Raw genomic sequence first — 18,041 nt, forward strand, 5'->3', positions numbered from 1 at the left:
TTTAATGTAGATGGTACTGGTTATTTCTCTTGCCTTTTATCTTCTTTCCACTTAAAGTCAAAAAGTCTGAAATATGCAGCACAGGAGCCCTGGATGTGGTCCCTGCGAGGACCCCGACCCTCCATTCAATCTCTCTGTGCAGCAGTTTGCTTATACGCTGCCTGTGCTATTCATTTCTGCACTGTGTATATCTTCAAATTTCACTACACAATTTTTTATCTAATAGTTTGTAATTGTCTTTGCAAAACTCAGGCAGCTTTATCAATAGTGTAAGCTTCTCTTGTGCTCTAATTCTATGGTGGTGAATAATCACACTATACAACAGAGGAAAAAAAAAATCCAAACAATCATTTAAATCTTTTAAAAAAGATACTCAAGATCTTATTCAACATCTTTTTATGATACTTAACAGGAAAATTACCATGTCATCTCTCAAAACATACAAATTGCTCTATTGATGTAGGCTACTAGAAATGGTAATTAAATAAGGCTGGCAGCAGAGGTAACATGATCCTTTATTTCTCTGTGTGGATTTGGCTGAAGAGATAATGTACAAATAGATTTTCCAACTAGATTTTTTTTTTTCTGCTTACTTTCTAGAGCAAAGCCTGTTGACATTTGCCATTTGTCTCTTTTTATAACTGAATGAGGACATTAAAGGTCTGACTGGCTGAGTGAACTGATTCACTGTTAACTTTTGAAGATAATAATGGCAGTATTACAGTGTCATTGACTGAGCACTTAGAATCCACCAGGCCCATATGTGTTGCATGGTGTAGCAAATGTGTGTGTTTGTACATACGGGCGTATTTCCTCTGAAGTGACCAGGAGAGTAACACTGCTTGCATTTTATCAGGTGGGTAAAGCCCTAAGGCCACGACTGAGCGATTTAGATAGGGACTACATGATTTACTCTTATTTAGAGCTACAACATATTGACAGAAAAACCTGAAATAGCACTAACATATTATTCCAAAGTGATGGCTAGACATAAAATAATTTAACCTTGAATATAATTTATTCACGTGACTGAGGCTTCAGTGCTCAATAAATAAGAACCTTAATACCTGCATCGAGAGCCCTTTTACTAATCAATCGTGTGTATGCTTTTAGGCAAGTTATATCATTGCCTAATTGTTTCCCAATCTGTTAAGCAAGAAAACTAATCATACCGATTGCACAATATCTTTGTGAAGAACAAGAAAGATAATACGAAATGTTGTTAGTGTTAGCACATTTTGACAAGTAATCAGCACTTAATAGTTGCTATTTATTATTGTTATTATTGATACACACATGTATGTGCACATATATATGTAAGGCCTTAATACTTCAGAACAAAATTCCAATGTCCTTCAAATTTTTTATGCTTTTTACACATATCTTATCATTCATATCTTTTTTTAAATAGAGTTTTAATTTTATAACACTTTTAGATTTTCAGAACGTTGCAAAGGTATATAAAGAATTCTGTATTTCCCTTCTCCAGGTTCCCTTGTTGTTAGCATCTTACATTTTTATAAGTAACCAACATTGTATACAACTATTAACTAAGCCCCCTTTATTTGGGAACTACTAGTTTTTTGTTTGTTTTGTTTTTCGCTTTCTCATGTTCTCTTCCTGTTTTGGGTTCCATTCAGGATACCACATTAAACTTAGGAGTCCTACCAACTTCAGCTCCTCTGGTCTGTGGAAGTTTGACATTCAGACTTTCTTATTTTTGTTACCTTAACAGTTTTAATGAATACTAGTCAAGTATTTGATAGAATCTTCCTCATTTGGGTTTGACTGATGTTTTTCTCATGGTGAGACTGGGGCTATGAAATTGGAGGATTTAACATGGAGGGAAAGAGCCGTTCTCACTCCATCGCAAGGGAACCGCTCCCTGCTCTCCAGAAGGTTTACAATACCCCTCACAAGATCATCCAGCTGAGGAGATGTTTCCCAAATGTGTTCATATAAGCTCCTTTCTTTCCCTTTCCGTACAGTACTCTCGAAGCCAATCGTTAAGTGAAACCTGTTCTAAAGAAGGACAGTCTGCCTCCTTGAGGGGGAGTCTCTACATAAACTATTGGGAATTCTTCCTGAGGGAAACTTGTCTCTTCTTCAACATTTATATGTTAGCCTGGATTTGAGCTCTGATTTAACCACAGAGTGATTTGCTTGAAAGTTAAGTGGAAGAGATGATATGCTCTTGGCTATTAAACCCTTTTAGTGGTTTCCTTTGTAAACTGGGCTAAAAATAATGAGGCAGGGCAGAACAACAAATACAAGTTCAAGATTCAGAAAATATTGATTTAAGACTTTGGCGCTCTTGGCTCACTTGTCAGGTAAGCTTGTGTAAATCTGTTTCTTTCTTGAAATTGACTTTTCTCAGTCAGGAAGAAAGCTATAAATACTCAGGCTTGTAAAGCATCAAAGATAATAAAAATATAAATTCTTTGTTCCCCAAAAGCTTCATGTAGATAAAAGGCAACATTATTTACTATGACTAATTTCCATCACATCTATCTCCAGTGTTTAAAACAATGAAAAATGGGACACAATATGAAAGTACCTTTTAAAAAAGTTTTTATTTTAATTTCACTTAAGAGTGTCTCCCCTCTGGAATTTCAGTCAATGTTGGCATCATTTGCTTCTATTTTCCAAGTTGGTTTCTCTTGGAGGTATGATGAATACATAGAAGCTATAGCTACTAACCACACGGGGTTATTTAGATTAAAACCAATTAAAATTAAATTTTAAAAAATTCAGTAGTCGCACTAAACACACTATGGCTGTGAATGGCCGGTGGCCGCCATGCTCACTAACTCATCAAAGTTTTATGGGGCAGTACTGCATTTGAGCCCCACGGCCTCCTCTCCTCTTAGTTCTGACTTTCCTTCTCCCACCTCCTATCGGGTATCTGATTCTTTCTGCCACCGCCTGCTCTCCAGAAGGTTTACAAGACCCGTCACAAGAAAGTCGTCACATGTATCCCTTTGCCAAAGGTCAGATCCCACCAAACAGTAACAGCAAGTATAATACTTACTGTCAGCAGTTCCATGAATTATTAATATATTTTCTTCTTTTAAGCCATGAATATTATGTAGCACACTGGCTGCCTATAAAGGAAAACAGAAATATCTGGATCTACAGATCTATCTACATAAGTAATTTGACTGAATTTTTAGAGCAGAACTACTCTTACTTTTAAATTAGTTACCTGGTAAGTGTTTTCTTCCCTAGACGGCATACCGAGGTATCTTTCAGAGAAAGCTGAGGCTGTGACCCAAGAAAACAAAAATTTGAGAATAAACGAAAAACCATTTGACTTACACAAGTCATTATTTAATTTCAGTTCACATTTAATTGTCATGCTCCTGTAAAATTGATTGAATCAGGGAGGTGATAAACAGCTCAGAACAGGCTCTGATAATACATGATAAACGAGCTCCGCTCAGCTCTTCTGCGTTGGGATTTTGTTTTCTACAAATCAATACATTACATTAGGTCAGTCTGGAGGAAACACTCACCGTACAACTTCAAGTCTGTGATAGGTGCAACCACTGATCCACATTTAAAAAGCTTTTCATCAGACTTTAAGATCATTGATGCAATATAGCCACCATACCCCTGGCCAAGGCAGGTAAAAAAAAAAAAAAAAAAAAGATTATAATAACTATTTTTGAAGGTATTTGTAATTTCTGATCACTGGTAATGTACATCATATCATAATGTTCCATAATGGGTCAATTTGAGAAAAGAATAGAATAAATCACTTGGAGCAGAGAAAAGCTTTGAACAGTTATGTAAATTTTTACCTAACAGGCTGCTTTAATTACCTTATGTAAAATATAAAATTAATTATATGCAACCAAATGTCAAATATTTGCTCCATGATTTCAGATCATACAGCTGAGAACTGTCCAAAATAATTTTCAGTTAGGGAAATAAAACACTTATTAAATCATATGCCATTATAAGCTAATTTGATATATATATATTTTTAATAAAGTATTTATATAATATCAATAGCTATTTATGAAGAATTAATACAACAATAACATATTTAAATATATATTGTCACAAATATAGATTCTCCTTTTCATTTCTGGCAGGGCTCTGAAACCTGCCAAATATGACTTCAGGAAGGAAGAATATGCCACTCTATTTCTGGCCCCCTACAGTGCATAAGATTATTTTGAGTTGGTTACTCTGAGAAATTACAGATATATGAAGGTTCTAAATGCAAGGCTTCAGGCTGCCTTTTCATAAGAGAAATTTACATCCATAAAGGAAATCTTCATTTGTAAAGGTCTCTCCTCCCCCACCCCCAACCAGAAAGAGAAGGATGACTAAATCTGAGACTCATGATCATGGAGAAGAACAGAAGTTAAATCTGCATTACAAATGTTCCCTTGGTTTTGCTTTTCCTGGCCATCTCTTTTAACACCCTTCTCCCTTTGTTTCTGAGAGTTATGATATTTATATCAGATATCTAAGATACTTCTTTGAGATCTAAGAATTTAATCACTTCTTTGAGTTACCTCCGATGTATAGAGGAGGTATACATGTTATGAAACTTCAGCTTTTCTCTTGTTAATCTGTCTTTATTACAAACAGTCCTAGCTAAGACCTCATGAAGGTTAAAGGAGGAAATTAAGTTTTCTGTCTTACATTTCATACAACTTAATATTGGAAAGAAATTGCATATAATGAATAATGTTGCTAGTTATGAAACCACCCATACAAATTGATGAAAGGGTGCAAGGTGAGGGTTAGAGTAAGGGCCTCAAACCTCTGCGAACTTAGCTAAAATAATGATAATCACCAGCCACTGTCCCTGTGGGAAAGGAAGTCTCATAACCCTGACAGGAGGGCAGCCATTTTAGAAAATCAGGTCAGAAACTAGCAATCCCCTCCCCAAGCCCCACCCACAATTCCTGGAGCGCCTCAAAGCCAGGGTTCCTGGAAACATCTTACCCAAATCCTGCTCCCAAATCCTTACAAATACTAGGGAAAGCCCTAGGTAGTCCAGGAGCCCACAACAAGGGACTAATGGTTCCACACTGAAACTACCTGATTGCCTAATCCTTCCCCCGCCAAACTGTCTTTAAAAGCCCTATCTCCTCACTTCTCCAAGAAGCAGATTTGAGACATTCATCCCATCTCCTCCTTCAGCACTATGCAGAATGGACTCACTCTCTGCTGTCTCTGGATATTGCCTTTCTCTCCAGCAGCCAGCAGATGAATGTGGGCAAATGGTAATAGATAAGTTGGATTGCCCTTTAAGTTTAATTTTCTACTCTCCTGAATATAAATTCTAAAACAAACAAACAAACAAAAACCTAGATACCTAGTTGTTGTTTTTTGTAGCCCATGACCTGACTAAAAATGTTATAGAGTAGACCTTAATAATTATAAGGATACTGAAGTAAGGAAGTAACCTACTGAGTTATATGTTTTAGAAATTAACTTTTAGCTATACTCTGAGCGGTGCTCTTTATGCTACCAGACATCGGAATGTCTTGGAAAGTGTTAAAAAGTATTAACACTTAGGTCTTAATTTCAGAAATTCTGATGCAATTGGTTCATTATGAGGTTTATTTTGAAAAGTTTTTCAGATGACTCACATGTGATCCAATATATAGTTTTCCTGTCATTGTCTCTAAACACTTGAAGTGAGACACAAGGAATTTAATTTATGTTTATGTCAACCATCATCTAAAACTTGGCATATGACTGTTAATAATGAAATCATACCTTATTGAAATGACTGAGATAACATATTCCATTCTGGCACCAGAATATTCAGTTAGTACTAAGAAGCTTGAACAAAGCTTCTTCAACAAGTAGGGACTAAAAGAAAGGCCATTATCCTTTATAACTCAGAGTTATATCCTTACACCTTTATATCCTTTACAACTCAGAGTGCTTTTGCTCATTCTTATTGAGAGAGAGAGACAGACCCTTAAGGTCAGCTCAGCACAATTTGGAAGTGAGAGTTGTAAATGTATTCACATATGTAAAGAAAGAATCATCAAAATGTGGGATGAGTCATTTAAAGCAAGAAAATAAATAGCTGTAAGTTTAACAGCCCTTATCCAAAATGGGTTGTGACCAGATTTTGGATTTTGGATTTCTTTTTTAATTCTTTTTTTAAATTTTGCCTATTCAATGAGCTATCTTGGGGATGGAACCAAGTTTAAATACAAAACTCATTTATGTTTCATAAGCACCTTAAACACAGACTTATGGTATTTTTAGACACCATTTCTAATCATTTTGTATATGAAACAAAGTTTTAACTGTGTTTAGACTATGACATGAGGTCAGGGGTGAAATTTTCCACTTATGGAATCATGATGAAGCTCAAATGGTTTGGATTTTGGAGCATTTAGGATTTTAAATTTGGGGGTTATTAGAAAGCAAAAGTAGGGACAGTCCTTGAAATTTCAGTTGCTACAGAAAGCATTTTCGGTATATTTAGTTTCTGTCATGGAGATAAGAGCAGAGGGCTGCAACTAATACACTTCAAGTATTTCCCACAGGCACGACTATCCCCATGGTACAGATGTGTTACACATCTTACCTGAAACACGTAACTTTTCTGGTTCTAGTTCCATGATGGCCAAGCAAACTTTGAATGGATTACGACTTGGTTGTTTACATAACTTCACTACCTGACAGAGTAGCCGAATATTAGAACTGTGAATATTTCAATCTATAGAACTGTATATCATATCTAAATAATCTAAATTAATACATCTCTCAGAGCTTGATTATCTCCAGGAACTAAGAAGAATAATGCCTTCCAAAGAAAGGGAACATACTAGAACAATGCTCCTTTACTTGAGAGTTCATTCAAATACTTTGCTTATATTAAAAAGCAGATTCTCATTCAGCAGATCTGGGATGGGAACAAAGATTTTGCACTTTTAACAAACGCTTAGGGCACCCATTCATTTAAGTGACATTCTGTATAACAAGTTCTGACAATATAATCATATAATAAAGTGCCTACCAGAAACACCTTCCTAGTTCCAGCCAGCATCCCTTAGACCAGTGAAACTTTGCCAAAAGGTACCAGTGCCTTAGGAAACAATTCAAATGTAAGGATTGGACAACTAAGGTGGCTCCCACATTGATGCCGGGTTGTAGATCATGGCTGCTGCACAGGAGTTGTGTTTTACTATTTTTTAATATGTAAAGTTAGGATTTAATGAAGCTAAATACTTTCTAAGACTTAATGATAATGAAAGCTGTTGAATAAAATTCTCTTGAAGGCACTTAAAAATCAAATCCAAAATGTTGCTCTAATTTGGTTTATTTTAGAGAATTAACTTCTATTTTTTTAAAAAAAAATTAATACTGGCGGGAATTAGAATACATTAAATTTTAATTGCTCACCTTCCTCTCAACCATTTTATATCAATTCACTGAATGCAAGAGTAGATCATGAAAGAGTTCTTCGAAAATACGTTCCAGAAAAAGGCAATAATCCGATACATAGAGTAAACCCTGGCTAGATGCAATGATGGTGATTTTGATTTTTAAAACATCTTATAACATCAGGTAGATTCAAAAATTGAGGCTTATTATAGGGCTCCGTAGTTACTTAGAGGTTGTTTTTATTTGATAAAGATCAAAAACAGTCAATAGTCAGTGTAGACAGCTGTTTTGATTGTATATTTTATTGATTTCCCAGAAATCATATTTTTTCCTTCATTACCAAGGTTTTATCATTTCCATTTACGAAGTATTTTAGTGTAACTCTTTAAATTTTTAATATATATAATAATATATTTTGTACAGACAGAGTCTCATTTTATTGCCCTTGGTAGGGTACCGTGGCATCACACAGCTCACAGCAACCTCCAGCTCCTGGGCTTAGGCAATTCTCTTGCCTTAGCCTCCCTAGTAGCTAGGACTACAGGCACCCACCACAATGCCTTGCTATTTTTTTGTTGCAGTTTGGCCAGGGCAGGGTTTGAACCTGCCACCCTCAGTATATGGGGCCGGCACCCTACCCACTGAGCCACAGGCCCAACTCTTTAAATTTTTTAAAATGTATGCTATATTTTAAAATTTAATTCAATGAACTTAAGTTATAGGGAAGTTTCCTAAGAAATTTTCCTTCTTAAAAAATAGAAATACTTGTGTTATAGAAAAACAGTAGAATAGCATTGAGGGCCTAGTGGGGGGGAATGGTCTGCAACACCATATACTCAGGACTTATGTTTCCAGTGGCCACTATTTTTGAGATAATCATTAAATGACATCATGGATGTAAAAAAGATACAATAACAACTGAAAAAGAAAAGGAGGCTTTTAACATAACCTTAGACTTGTGTGATTTTTTTTTGTGAACCACATCACTTTTAGTACACAATGAATTAATTTGGAATAAAAATTTATAAATATGCGGTGAATAACACAATTTTATTTTATTTTATTATTTTGTATTAAAATAATGAATTTGACATAATTAGTTGCATTTTATCACAATTCTTTTTTTTTCTTTTTTTCTTGTTAAATTATAGCTGTGTACATTAATGTGATCATGGATTATCACAATTCTTACAACCTTGCTTGAAAAAGATTCTGTCTGAAGAAGAATCTTAAGTTTTCATATCATGTATACTAATAGCTTCAAACCATAGAAGTAATTCAAGCTGATCTCAAGCTCTGAAATTTCCGCCTTCAATTGACAAAATACAAAAGTCTAAATCATGATAAATTACCTCCATAAGTAAAGTTTTTAGAAGCTTCCATATTCACTTCCATTTTTAAAGTTGTTTTACATTCCCCAGATATCCATGTTTCTTGTCACCTCTCCTGGTGACACCTTTTCTGACCTCTGATTTAAATTTGCCACTTTATCTCTAATGTTGGCATGCCTATTTGACTCTTTATTGTTCTGACTTAAACTATCACCATCGGACATTTTATGTATTTTACTTAGTATTTATAATGTCAATGAAGAAGGAATTTCTTTTTTTCTGTTTTGTGACTGCTATATATTTAGGACCTGCAAAAGTGCTGGGCACTCAGGATACACTCAGAAAATGTTTGTTGAATATATTAATTTTATTTTCCATTCATGCTGGACTGGTAATCATAGTAAATGCCAGTTTAGGAATAATGTATATGGTATTTTTTTTACATTTATGTCACTAATTTATAAAAGATAGATCAGAAAATTTTTCCAAGAGCTTTTTTACTTTTATCACTTACATATAATTGCTTAAAGAATAATAATTAAAACCTAATTAAATATTAAATGAGGATAGGTTAGGTTCTAGGGATAATTATTCAAATTAAAATAGTTCAAAGTCTTCAACAAGTCATATAATAATTACCAAGTAATTAACACATGGCCATAGAAAAAACTAAATATGCTGTTATTACAAGCTTTCCATTATTCCAATGAATCACTAAGAAAACAGTATTGAGAAAAAGATTCTATTCACAATAAAAATTAAAACACATAAATAACAAGAAGTATCTCGCATTAAAAACAGCAGGAAGGAGATTTGACCTATATAAAGAAAACTATAAAATTCTGCTGGGATATATAAAAGAAGAATTAAATAGAACAGGCATATTGTGCATATTGTGTGACTCAAATAAAAGCTACATCTTGTGAATATTTTAATTTTCTCAGATTATTATAAACATTGTTTAATAAAATTTTAATTAAAAAATTCTCACTGAATATTTTGGGAGAATTTGAAAAAATAGAGATAGTGGAGCTGAGCCATGACTATTTCAAAAGGTAGAGACAAGTAACAAGGAGAAAATTGCTTTTTAAAGTATTAAAAGGCGGGAGGGAGACAAGATGGCGGACTGAAGCCAGCTTTCAACAAAGGCTCCCGTCCAGAAGGAGAGTTAAGGGACAGGAATTTAGTAGGTGTCCTGGTGGACTTGAGCCTCACCAAGAGAGAAGGCTGAAGAACGCACATCAACACCGCTGAGGCAAGTTGTGATCACAAGGACGCAAACAAAAGGTACAAAATCCACCACCAAGCGGATGGGAGTCCCCCTCCCCCATGAGACCGGCTCTGGAGCCCCACAATTTAACAAGCGGGCAGAAATTAAAGGCCCTCCCACTACACTCCACGGGAAAGACCTTCTAAAAACTGGACCTACCTCCCCTACTGGGGTGCCGTGGCGTTCTCCTGCCGGACATAGGGCTGAATAAAACTTTGGGAATCCTTTGCCGGCAACCCTGAATCCCCGGCGCTCCCCTCCCGCCCACTGAGGTCTGGAGGCCTGTCCCCCAGGACTTCGGATCCTTGGGTGATTTCTCAAGGGGAGTGGACAGTCCCCGAGTTGCGACTGGTAGCATTGACTCTGAGGCCCGCGAGTAAGGAGAGGGCACCGGGCTGAGGGGGAGTCACGCCTCGCGGCACTTCCCTGCGGTGCAGTGCACCAACTCTCCCCGGGCATACGAGGCCCAAGACTGAATAAGACTCTGGCCTCCCCGCTGAGAGCTGAGAACCCCTACTCTCACTCGGGGTCTGAGGGCCTATCCCCCAGGAGTTCGGCTCCTTGGGTGATTTCTCGAGGGGAGTGCACAGTGCCTGAGCTGCGTCAGGTCAGCGCTGACTCTGGGATACGTGAGCGAGGAGAGGGCACTCCGCTGAGGGGAAATCAAGCCTTGGCGGCACTTCCCTGCGGTGCAGTGCAGGAGCCCTCCCCGGGCACAAGACTGAATAAGACTCTGGCCTCCCCGCTGAGAGCTGAGAGCCCCTACTCTCACTCGGGGTCTGAGGGCCTATCCCTCCGGAGTTCGGCTCCTTGGGTGATTTCTCGAGGGGAGTGCACAGTGCCTGAGCTGCGTCAGGTCAGCGCTGACTCTGGGACACGTGAGCAAGGAGAGGGCACTCCGCTGAGGGGAAATCAAGCCTTGGCGGCACTTCCCTGCGGTGCAGTGCAGGAGCCCTCCCCGGACCGTAGTATTGCGTGAAACTGAATGAAACTCTAGCTTCCCCCCGCCCCACTCCCAATCCGGGTCTGGGGGCCCATCCCCCAAGAGTTCTGATTCTTGGGGGATCTCTTAAGGGGTGTGGACCCAGCACAAACTGCAGCCGCTCAGTGCTGACTCTGGTGCGCGGGACAGAGGAGAAAAGGGTCGCCTGAGTGCCCACACCAGAGCAGCAGTTCCCTGGAGGTAGATCAACAGCCGTTTTTTCTTTAACGGCAGAACGCTCACTTCTGGATATTCTGAGGCCACACCCCCTGTCTCCCTGGGCAACCAGAGGAGGCCACCGGTGTCACGGCTCACAAACCCAGAAGCCTCCAGGGCGGGGCCGACCCAGAGAGGTGTTCAGACGCAATTCTCCAGCAGCAAAGACGTTTGAACTCAAAAGAGCCCGTCTCCTGTAGGCGATGACAGGAACAGAGACAGAACCTCACAAAGTTGTCTGTTCTGTTCTGTTCTGTTAGCAGCATCCATCAGGGACGGGGCTAAGCCTGAGTGAACACCTCCTTCCCAACACCTGCATCAAACACTCAAAGATGTCAGGCCCCATCTCCTCCTGCTAGATAGCGGCAGTCTGCGGGGGCCTGGCAGACTTCCTCGCGATTCAGGCAGGTGCAAACCCCTGGAGTGTCTGTTCACTGCAGGCAACTGGGTTAGCCATCTGCAGAGATACCAGTGACTGGGTCCGACGGAGGGGCAAAGTGGGGAAGGAGACGTCAACCTTCCCAGACTGCTCTGTTTGCGGGGTGGCTCCTCCTGACTCCACGCTGCACTGGGGTGAGCTGTCTCAGAGGAGTCACCAGGCCCCTGTGATCCAGTTCCCAGAGACCTCTTGAACCCTTCCACCCGAGACAAGTGCCGATTGAGACAGTTGATTCGGACCTTTTGAACTGGGCTAATAGACTGAGGACTTTTCAGGTGGTGCCCTGGGTGTGCGATTGTAGGAAGGTTTGATTCTCCTTTTCCAACTGGGGCCAGAGGTGGGCAGGCGGGGTGACTTAATTGCTGATTTTTTCACACAGCTGAGACTTCAAGCCAGAGTAGAAGTTGCAATAGGATCGAACAGAAACCAGCTGAAAACAAGACAGAACCACTTTGCTCCACCACACCAGACAGGGCCCCAGTTTCTCAGGCCACAACACTGTACGGGCCCTCGATAAAACCCCAGGGGAAAAACCAAAGGGAGTAAACCATGGGGCGGAATCAGCGGAAAAACTCTGGTAACATGAATAACCAGAATAGATCAACCCCCCCAAGAAAAGATACGGCAGATGTGATTGAAGATCCCATTCATAAACAACTGGCTGAGATGTCAGAAGTCGAATTCAGAATTTGGTTTGCAGACAAGATTAATAAAATGGAATTAGGAATTCGAGGAGAAATTCAAAAGTTGTCTCAAGAATTTAACGAATTTAAAGACAAAACCACCAAAGACTTAGACACACTGAAACAAGAACTTACAGCCCTCAAAGATATGAAAAATACAGTAGAATCCCTCAGTAACAGAATGGAGCAAGCAGAAGAAAGGATTTCTGACATTGAAGATAAAGTCTTCGAACGCTCCCAATCTCTCAAAGAGGAAGAGAAATGGAGAGCAAAAACGGATCACTCACTCAGAGAGCTCTCAGATAATTCGAAAAAACATAACATAAGGGTTATAGGAATTTCGGAGGCTGATGATGTGGCAGCCAAGGGCACAGAGGCCCTTCTACATGAAATTATGAAAGAAAATTTTCCAGACATGCCTAGAGAATCTGAAATTCAGATAGCAGACAGCTTCAGAACCCCAGCACGATTCAACCCCAAAAAGCCATCTCCCAGACATATCATAATTAGCTTCACTAAAGTTAACATGAAAGAGAAGATTCTCAAAGCAGCCCGGCGAAAGAAAACTATAACGTACAAAGGTAAGAATATTAGAATAACTGCAGATCTCTCTGCTGAAACTTTTCAAGCAAGAAGAGGCTGGTCATCAACTTTTAATCTCCTAAAGCAAAAAAACTTTCAACCCAGGATCTTGTATCCAGCTAAACTGAGTTTCATCTATGATGGAGAAATTAAATACTTCAATGACATTCATATGTTGAAAAAATTTGCCATAAGTAAACCAGCTCTTCAGGATGTTCTCAGACCTATCCTCCACAATGACCAACCCAATCCTATACCACAAAAGTAAACTCACTCAGAAACTTCGGATCAAACTCCAACTTCCACACTGGCGAAAGGATTAAAAATGTCCACTGGACCTTTGAAAAACTCGATACCCAAAATTCCACCAGACTTATCCTTACTCTCCATCAATGTGAATGGCTTAAACTGTCCTCTAAAGAGGCATAGGTTAGCTGACTGGATACAAAAACTTAAGCCAGATATTTGTTGCATACAAGAGTCACATCTCAACTTAAAAGACAAATACAGACTCAGGGTGAAAGGATGGTCATCCATATTTCAGGCAAATGGTAATCAGAAAAAAGCAGGTGTTGCAATTTTATTTGCAGATACAGTAGGCTTTAAACCATCAAAAGTAAGGAAGGACAAGAATGGTCACTTCATATTTGTTAAGGGTAATACTCAATATGACGAGATCTCAATTATTAATATCTATGCACCCAACCAGAATGCACCTCAATTTATAAGAGAAACTCTAACAGACATGAGTAACTTGATTTCCTCCAGCTCCATAATCGTTGGAGATTTCAACACTCCCTTGGCAGTGTTGGATCGATCCTCCAGAAAGAAGCTGAGCAAAGAAATCTTAGATTTAAACCTAACCATCCAGTATTTAGATTTAGCAGACATCTACAGAACATTTCATCCCAACAAAACTGAATACACATACTTCTCATCAGCCCACGGAACTTACTCCAAAATTGATCACATTTTAGGTCACAAGTCTAACCTCAGTAAATTTAAAGGAATAGAAATTATTCCATGCATCTTCTCGGACCATCATGGAATAAAACTTGAATTGAGTAACAACAGGAATCTGCATACCCATACAAAAACATGGAAGTTAAATAACCTTATGCTGAATGATAGCTGGGTCAGAGATGAGATTAAGAAAGAAATCACCAATTTTTTGGAACAAAATGACAATGAAGACACAAGCTATCAGAACCTCTGGGACACTGCAAAGGCAGTTCTAAGAGGGAAATTTATAGCACTGCAAGCCTTCCTCAAGAGAACGGAAAGAGAGGAAGTTAACAACTTAATGGGACATCTCACGCAACTGGAAAAGGAAGAACATTCCAACCCCAAACCCAGTAGAAGAAAAGAAATAACCAAAATTAGAGCAGAATTAAATGAAATTGAAAACAAAAGAATAATACAACAGATCAATAAATCAAAAAGCTGGTTTTTTGAAAAGGTCAATAAAATAGATAAACCTCTGGCCAACCTAATCAGGAAAAAAAGAGTAAAATCTCTAATATCATCAATCAGAAACAACAAAGACAAAATAACCACAGACTCATCAGAAATCCAAAAAATCCTTAATGAATATTACAAGAAACTTTATTCTCAGAAATATGAAAATCTGAAGGAAATAGACCGATACTTGGAAGCACGCCACCTTCCAAGACTTAACCAGAATCAAGTGGAAATGTTGAACAGACCCATAACAAGTTCAGAAATAGCATCAACTATACAAAACCTCCCTAAAAAGAAAAGCCCGGGACCAGATGGTTTCACGTCAGAATTCTACCAAACCTTTAAAGAGGAATTAGTACCTATATTACTCAACCTGTTCCAAAATGTAGAAAAAGAAGGAAGACTACCCAACACGTTCTATGAAGCAAATATCACCCTGATCCCCAAACCAGGAAAAGACCCAACAAGAAAAGAAAATTATAGACCAATATCACTAATGAATATAGATGCAAAAATATTCAACAAGATCCTAACAAACAGAATCCAGCAACACATCAAACAAATTATACATCATGACCAAGTTGGTTTTATCCCAGGGTCTCAAGGCTGGTTCAATATACGTAAATCTATAAATGTAATTCAGCACATAAACAAATTAAAAAACAAAGACCATATGATTCTCTCAATTGATGCAGAAAAAGCTTTTGATAATATCCAGCATCCCTTCATGATCAGAACACTCAAGAAAATTGGTCTAGAAGGGACTTTTCTTAAACTGATAGAGGCTATCTACAGCAAACCCACAGCCAATATCATATTGAATGGAGTTAAATTGGAATCATTTCCACTCAGATCAGGAACCAGACAAGGCTGCCCATTGTCTCCATTGCTTTTCAACATTGTAATGGAAGTTTTAGCCACCGCAATTAGGGAAGAAAAGGCGATCAAGGGTATCCATATAGGGTCAGAAGAGATCAAACTCTCGCTCTTCGCAGATGATATGATTGTGTATCTGGAAAACACTAGGGACTCTACTACAAAACTCCTAGAAGTGATCAAGGAATACAGCAGCGTCTCAGGTTACAAAATCAACATTCATAAATCGGTAGCCTTTATATACACCAACAACAGTCAAATTGAAAAAGCAGTTAAGGACTCTATCCCATTCACAGTAGTGCCAAAGAAGATGAAATATTTGGGAATTTACCTAACAAAAGACGTGAAAGATCTCTATAAAGAGAACTATGAAACTCTAAGAAAAGAAATAGCTGAAAATGTTAACAAATGGAAAAACATACCATGCTCATGGCTAGGAAGAATCAACATTATCAAAATGTCCATACTACTCAAAGCAATATATACTTTCAATGCACTCCCTATTAAAGCTCCACTGTCATATTTTAAAGATCTTGAAAAAACATTACTTCGTTTTATATGGAATCAGAAAAAACCTCGAATAGCCAAGACATTACTCAGAAATAAAAACAAAACAGGAGGAATCACACTACCAGACCTCAGACTTTACTACAAATCGATAGTGATCAAAACAGCATGGTATTGGCACAAAAACAGAGAAGTAGATATCTGGAATAGAATAGAGAACCAAGAGATGAATCCAGCTACTTACCGCTATTTGATTTTTGACAAGCCAATTAAAAACATTCAGTGGGGAAAAGATTCCCTATTTAACAAATGGTGCTGGGTGAACTGGCTGGCAACCTGCAGAAGACTGAAATTGGACCCACACCTTTCACCATTAACTAAGATAGACTCTCATTGGATTAAAGATTTAAACTTAAGACATGAAACTATAAAAATACTAGAGGAGAATGCAGGGAAAACCCTTGAAGAAATTGGTCTGGGTGAGTATTTCATGAGGAGAACCCCCCGGGCAATTGAAGCAGCTTCAAAAATACACTACTGGGACTTGATCAAACTAAAAAGCTTCTGCACAGCTAAGAACACAGTAAGCAGAGCAAGCAGACAGCCCTCAGAATGGGAGAAAATATTTGCAGGGTATAACTCTGACAAAGGTTTAATAACCAGAATCCACAGAGAACTCAAACGCATCAGCAAGAAAAAAACAAGGGATCCCATCGCAGGCTGGGCAAGGGATTTGAAGAGAAACTTCTCTGAAGAAGACAGGCGCACGGCCTTCAGACATATGAAAAAATGCTCATCATCTTTAATCATCAGAGAAATGCAAATCAAAACTACTTTGAGATATCATCTAACTCCAATGAGACTAGCCTATATCACAAAATCTCAAGACCAGAGATGTTGGCGTGGATGCGGAGAAAAGGGAACACTTCTGCACTGCTGGTGGGAATGCAAATTAATACATTCCTTTTGGAAAGATATATGGAGAACACTCAGAGATCTAAAAATAGATCTGCCATTCAATCCTGTAATTCCTCTGCTGGGCATATACCCAGAAGACCAAAAATCACAACATAACAAAGATATTTGTACCAGAATGTTTATTGCAGCCCAATTCATAATTGCTAAGTCATGGAAAAAGCCGAAGTGCCCATCGATCCACGAATGGATTAATAAATTGTGGTATATGTATACCATGGAATACTATGCAGCCTTAAAGAAAGATGGAGACTTTACCTCTTTCATGTTTACATGGATGGAGCTGGAACATATTCTTCTTAGTAAAGTATCCCAAGAATGGAAGAAAAAATATCCAATGTACACAGCCCTACTATGAAAGTAATTTGGGACTCTCACATGAAAGCTATAACCCAACTACAACTTAACAATAGGGGGAAGTGGGAAAGGGGGGGTGGGTAGAGGGAGGGGAATCGGTGGGATCACACCTGTGGTGCATATTACAGGGGTATTTGCGAAACTTGGTAAATGTAGAATATAAATGTTTTGGCACAGTAACTGAGACAACGCCGGAAAGGCTATGTTAACCACTGGGATAAAAATGTGTCAAATGGTTTATGAAGTGAGTGTATGATGCCCCATAATCATATCATTGTATACACTTATGATTTAATAAAAAAATTAAAAAAAAAAAAAAAAATAAAGTATTAAAAGGCATTATTATGAAATATCTTGTAATTAAAAGGCTATAACATTAGCATAAAAATAGACAGGCAGATTACACTAGAAATAAACCCAGGTTATTTGAGAATTTAACATTTAGTTAGCACCACTGTTTAGGATGTTAAAAAAAAATTATTAAATCAATGGAGCTAGCTACACACATGAGTACTGTGTACTCCTCTCTTCTTCATCTAGTCAAGATAAAACAATACATACTCATTTAGCCTTTTGATAATAATGAGACACTTTAAAGAATTTTTTTTTAAGGCAGAGTCTTACTTTGTTGCCCTTGGTAGAATACTGTAGCATCATAGCTCACAGTAACCTCAAACTCTTAGGCTCAAGAGATTCTCTCGCCTCAGCCTCCAGAGTATTTGGGGCTACAGGCACCCTCCACAATGCCCAACTATTTTTAGAGACAAGGACCTGCTCTTGCTCAGGCTGGTCTTGAACCTGTGAGCTCAGGCAATCCTCCCACCTAGCCTCCCAGAGTGCTAGGATTACAGGCTTGAGCTACTGCACCCGACTGACATGTAAAGAATTTAATCACTGAAAGAAATCACCAAAGAAAGGGTTTAAAAATTTTTGCCAAGTTTTAAAACTTTCCTTTTTGGGTTCACTATTCAAAAACGTAAAGATAATT

The 18,041-nt window shown here is 38.4% G+C and overlaps 1 protein-coding gene across 2 annotated transcripts in view; it reads right to left on the reverse strand.

Moving 5' to 3' along the window:
• The window catches only part of DPP10 (dipeptidyl peptidase like 10), a 752,684-nt gene that overhangs the window by 3,443 nt on the left and 731,200 nt on the right, over positions 1–18,041 (reverse strand). For both annotated transcript variants that reach the window (XM_053597757.1, XM_053597758.1), the window contains exons 22-24: positions 3,516–3,615; positions 3,206–3,264; positions 3,032–3,104 (exon numbers count right to left, since the gene is read on the reverse strand). In XM_053597757.1, coding sequence (XP_053453732.1) covers positions 3,032–3,104; positions 3,206–3,264; positions 3,516–3,615 — 232 coding nt within the window. The remainder of the gene's footprint in view (positions 1–3,031; positions 3,105–3,205; positions 3,265–3,515; positions 3,616–18,041) is intronic.

The sequence above is a fragment of the Nycticebus coucang genome, chromosome 7, assembly GCF_027406575.1.
Source record: "Nycticebus coucang isolate mNycCou1 chromosome 7, mNycCou1.pri, whole genome shotgun sequence".
In the NCBI taxonomy this organism is placed as follows: Eukaryota; Metazoa; Chordata; class Mammalia; order Primates; family Lorisidae; genus Nycticebus; species Nycticebus coucang.